The sequence below is a fragment of the Gossypium hirsutum genome, chromosome D09 (genome assembly GCF_007990345.1).
Source record: "Gossypium hirsutum isolate 1008001.06 chromosome D09, Gossypium_hirsutum_v2.1, whole genome shotgun sequence".
In the NCBI taxonomy this organism is placed as follows: domain Eukaryota; kingdom Viridiplantae; phylum Streptophyta; class Magnoliopsida; order Malvales; family Malvaceae; genus Gossypium; species Gossypium hirsutum.
In genome coordinates, this window is record NC_053445.1 from 4238538 (window position 1) to 4243369 (window position 4832).

The 4832-nt window shown below is 31.0% G+C and overlaps 1 protein-coding gene across 1 annotated transcript; it reads left to right on the forward strand.

Moving 5' to 3' along the window:
• Window positions 1–384: 384 nt before the first annotated feature.
• LOC107892390 (uncharacterized) lies at window positions 385–4529 on the forward strand. The gene is made up of 5 exons (XM_016817468.2): window positions 385–976; window positions 1060–1784; window positions 2431–2844; window positions 3588–3832; window positions 4240–4529. The coding sequence occupies exons 1-5, from the start codon at window positions 831–833 to the stop codon at window positions 4492–4494; spliced, it is 1785 nt and encodes a 594-aa protein (XP_016672957.1). The 5' UTR covers window positions 385–830; the 3' UTR covers window positions 4495–4529.
• The last annotated feature ends 303 nt before the right edge of the window (window positions 4530–4832 follow it).

The window sequence follows — 4832 nt, forward strand, 5'->3', positions numbered from 1 at the left end:
CTCCCTCTTAACCCTTAATTACAAAGAGTATTGAAAAAACCAAAGTAAGGGTCAAAGAAATTCTAGGAAAGTAATTTCCATCTAAAAGTGGCAACAATGTCAACCTAGGTGCCCTTACCCTTTTCATTAGAAGGGTATATCAATTTCTACCATAACTAGCAAGTTTCTTTCTACATTTTTATTTCCTATTTTTCTTCTTTTTAAAGAAAATTATTTAGGAAACTTAAATCACAAAGCCTAACACCCAATTCTAGCCTTAATTTCCCTATTACTTGGTCAAATTTTCTTGCAACTAATTATTATCCCCCTAACCTAAACTTCCAAATTTAGCCCTAAAAAGTTAAATTAATAAAAACTTAATTAAAAGGCGTAAACATTCAATTTGACCCAATTTTCCTTCCTTTGTTCTTCTCTTTCTTACTCACAAACTTTGCACACTAACACAAAGCCAAAAACCGACCTTTCAACTAAATCATTATCTTCTTCTTCTTTCTCTTGAAATCTCTCATACATAACGGTCCTCTGAGTCCCATAGTTTTAAGCAACCAAAAATTAGCTCCAAATAAGAACAACTCCTTAGTAGTTCACACGTTCTTTTCTTGATTTTCATCACGTTAAATCTCACTTAATTAGGTTAGATTTCAACTTCGTTTGATCCTAATTCTCATTCAAAATCTTGGATTCCATCATGTTTTTGGGGTTTGGGTTTCCTTTTTTTTAGGTGAAAAGTCCACTTTGAATAAAAAAAATTCATAGTTCCTATGGACTCTGTTTTTTTTGCTTCAACTTGAAGAAGTTTATATTAATGGGTCCCTTAAAACAAGTTTTTGATGAATACCCATTTTGATATGATGAATATGGATTCTTTTCATGTATTTCTCTTTCAAAAAATGTTCACTTTTGGTGGGTTTTTGTTGGTCTCCATCTCTGCTCTGTTCTTCTCTCTTTTTGATTTCTTCAGCAAAGTTTTCTCCAGGTACTGAAACCAATTTTGACCTCACTTTGTGTTTTAAAAAATGAAAATTATGTTTTTTATAATGTATTTTTTTATGCTTTCAGGGCTTCAATATTTAAGCTTAAACCAGAGGAAGCTATGCTTGATGCTATTGAATTGGAGGATGAAGAAAGTGAAGTATTTGAAGAGATTGAATCACCAAAGTTGGTTTTCAAGTTTCAGTTTCAAACTCAAACTTTTGAAGAATTCAGCAAGAAGTTTAGAGATATTGGCATGGAAACTGATCCTTCAACTAGCACGAACAAGTATGAGTTCAATTCAAGGAATGATTTCGAATTTACAATGGAGAATCCAAATGATATAAGCTTTTGTGTCAAGGAATTATATACTGATTCCAACAATGGGTTGTTTCCAAAACAAGATTTCTTGGAAGAAAACATCAAGGATGAAGAAGCTGTTATCATTGAAGAAGTAACAAAGGAAGATGGTGGTATAATGGAGGAGGAATCCAGGGAAGTTGTTAATGGCAATGAATGTGCAAATGCTTTGGATCATAGTTCAGATTCAAATGAATTGGAAACATTGTGGGAACATCAACACTTAATAGAACAGCTAAAAATGGAGTTGAAAAAGGTAAGAGCAACAGGGTTGCCTACAATATTGGAAGAATCAGAGTCTCCAAAAGTAATGGAAGATTTGAAGCCATGGAAGATTGATGAGAAGTTTCATCATGTTGACAGAATGAGTGATCTTCACAAGTTGTATAAAAGTTACAGAGAAAGGATGAGGAAATTTGACATCTTGAATTACCAGAAGATGTATGCAATAGGTCAGCTTCTTTTTCCTTCCCCAAATTTCATTACTTGAGGAATTCCTCTATTGCATTTTATCTCTTTTATTAAAAAATAAATAAATTAAATTTTGTATATTACTGATCTTTTCTATTAAAAAATTATTCATTTTTACTGTTAAAAATTATTTAAATAACATGAACATGTTGATATACATATTGAATTTTTTATTTTATATATTTGAAGGACTAAATAGTAAATTATTATTTCTACTTTTTTTTCCCTAAAGGAGCGCTTTTAGATAGTAATTTTAGTCCATTGAAGGTGCTATCTGTCTTGGGTGCTATGGAACCAAACCTTTAATTGAGGGTAGCTTCCATTTAAGAACCAACTTTTAGTATGGGAATGCTTTACCTAACTTTTCCGATTACAACTAATTTCACAATAATTAAAATGTAAATGGCAGAAAGAAGACAACTTGGAAATGTTGCATAAAGAAAATATATATATATCATATCTGTTTAAAATTAGTCTTAAACCGTAAAATAGACAGACGAAGAGATTATATTAAATAAATTAGGTTATGATTATGTATAGGCTTTCAATTTTTTTTTTTCATTAAATTGTATTTTAAGTTTCATGTAAAGTAAGGCATCCATGGGTGTTTTCTTTGGCAATTCATAGGCTTTCTTCAGTCAAAAGATCCACTTCAATCAATTTCATCCCACAAATCATCGTCTCCAGCAATTACATCTCTTCTTCACCAAAACCTGAGGCTCCGACGCCGAAAAAAGTCCAATTTCGACCCCACCACCAAGTTCATCAAGGAGCTCCACAGTGATTTAGAAATGGTCTACGTAGGCCAACTTTGCCTTTCTTGGGAAATTCTTCATTGGCAATATGAGAAAGCCATGGAAATATGGGAAACTGATCCTTATAGTTTACGTAGATTCAATGAAGTTGCTTGTGAATTTCAACAGTTTCAAGTTCTGATTCAAAGATTCATCGAAAACGAACTGTTTGAAGGTCCAAGGGTGCAAAACTACGTAAAGAACCGATGCGTTTTACGTAATCTCCTTCAAGTTCCAGTTATTCGAGGTATGAACTCTCTCCATTATCCATATTCATTACCATCCACACCCCTAATTTAAATCCCTACCCGGAAAAGGTAAAAAGATTTCCCGATCTCTTTTAATTTTGATATTGAGCAAATTAGTTACTCTCACAAAAATCAGAACAATTTAATCCTATAATTTCGAAAATAGAAAATAAGGACAATATAATGGGAGCATTAATATGTTTCGTCAATTTTACATGAATTCAACTGGTATAATAACAAATTTAGCTCTCATAATTTATATATTCTATCAATTTGGTCATGATTTAACAAATTTAACCTGCAACATTTTTTGTAAATGTTGAGGCTAAATTTGTTGAATTTTCAAGAATCAAGACCAAATTAACAAGATATGTAAACATCGAGGGCCAAAATTATTATTATAACAATCAAAATTATGCATAATTGACAAAATACTTTAACGTTGTGATTAATTGTTCACTTTCAAAATTGACAGGGGTTAAATTGCTCCAATTTTTTTAGAGGGACTAGTTTACTCAATTTCAAAATTGAAAGGGACTAAAGAGGTCTTTTTATTACCAGAAAATGATATATTAAGCATTGTATATACCTTGAGATGGTGACAATATACCTAGTTTAGACCCCTTTGTGGTGAGTAGGGCCATTGGCTACCATAAACTCAACGAGTATTTATTTTCTTGATTAAGAAGCAAATGTTTGAGGAAATATTTTAGCTAATACAAGCTTTGATTTGCTGTTGTAGAGGATAGCGTGAAGGACAAAAGGAAAGGTAGAAGAAAAAGAATAAGTGATGATGACGATGATGGCATTACAAGTGACATGCTAGTTGAGATCATGGAAGAATCCATAAGAATATTTTGGCGATTCATTCGAGCTGATAAAGACGCAAATGTTGTCATCAAGAATTCCAGGAAAGGAACTCAAATAGAACCTCTAGAACCAGCTGATCTTGAACTTTTAACAAAGGTTCAAACTAGTCTACAAAAGGTAATTATGTCTTTCAATTGCTTTAATCCAAGCACATAAAAATCAGAATTTCAAGCTTATTCCGGTTTTTAAGAAAGTCGAAATTGAATAATAAAAATTTGAGAGATCAAAACATAATTTTACCATAATTTAATTTTTAATTTAATAATTTTATAAGAAATTTAATAGCAATTTTTCTATCTGAATGGAGACTAAGGCCCTACGTGTCCCTCAAATCACCCTTTACCCATAGTTGTAAACTCTTTAAATTGATTCATATGAATACTTTTAAAAGATGACATCCAACAAATTTAGGATTCAAATTTCACCACATGTAACGTTTCTAGTTACCGTTTCTTTTTATATAAATAAAAAATGATGGGGTTTATATAAATTTACTTTTGACATGTTTTGTGTTGGAAATGCAGAAGGATAAGAAGCTTAAAGACATTCTAAGAAGTGGAAACTGCATATTGAGAAAATTGAAGAAGAATGAAGAGGAAAATTCAAATCAAGTTCTTTATTTCTTCTCCCAAGTGGATTTAAAATTAGTGGCAAGAGTTATGAACATGTCAAAAGTGACAAAAGACCAACTTTTTTGGTGCCACAACAAATTGAGTAAGATTAATTTTGTTCATAGGAAGATTAATGTAGAACCATCTTTTTTGCTTTTCCCATGTTAATATTCATGAAAAAATAGAGTCTATATTTCCTTGTATGTTGATTCCCCCATGCTACTTAGTATAGAAATGGTATTGTATAAAAAATATATAATTATGAGTATAAAGATAATTATATGAACATGATATGAGAAGATTAATATAACTTTAAACTTGAAATTAAAAGAATGAGTAAAAACTCTAGTAAAAAAAGAAAAGAAAAGAAAGACCTCTTCAAATTAAGTAAGAAGTTTTCATTCTTTTTTCCATAAACGTGAATGGCTAAAAATTATCAATTGTGATTAATTTATAGTAAATCCATGATTTAAACATGTGGGAAAAAATAATACTCCCACCCAACG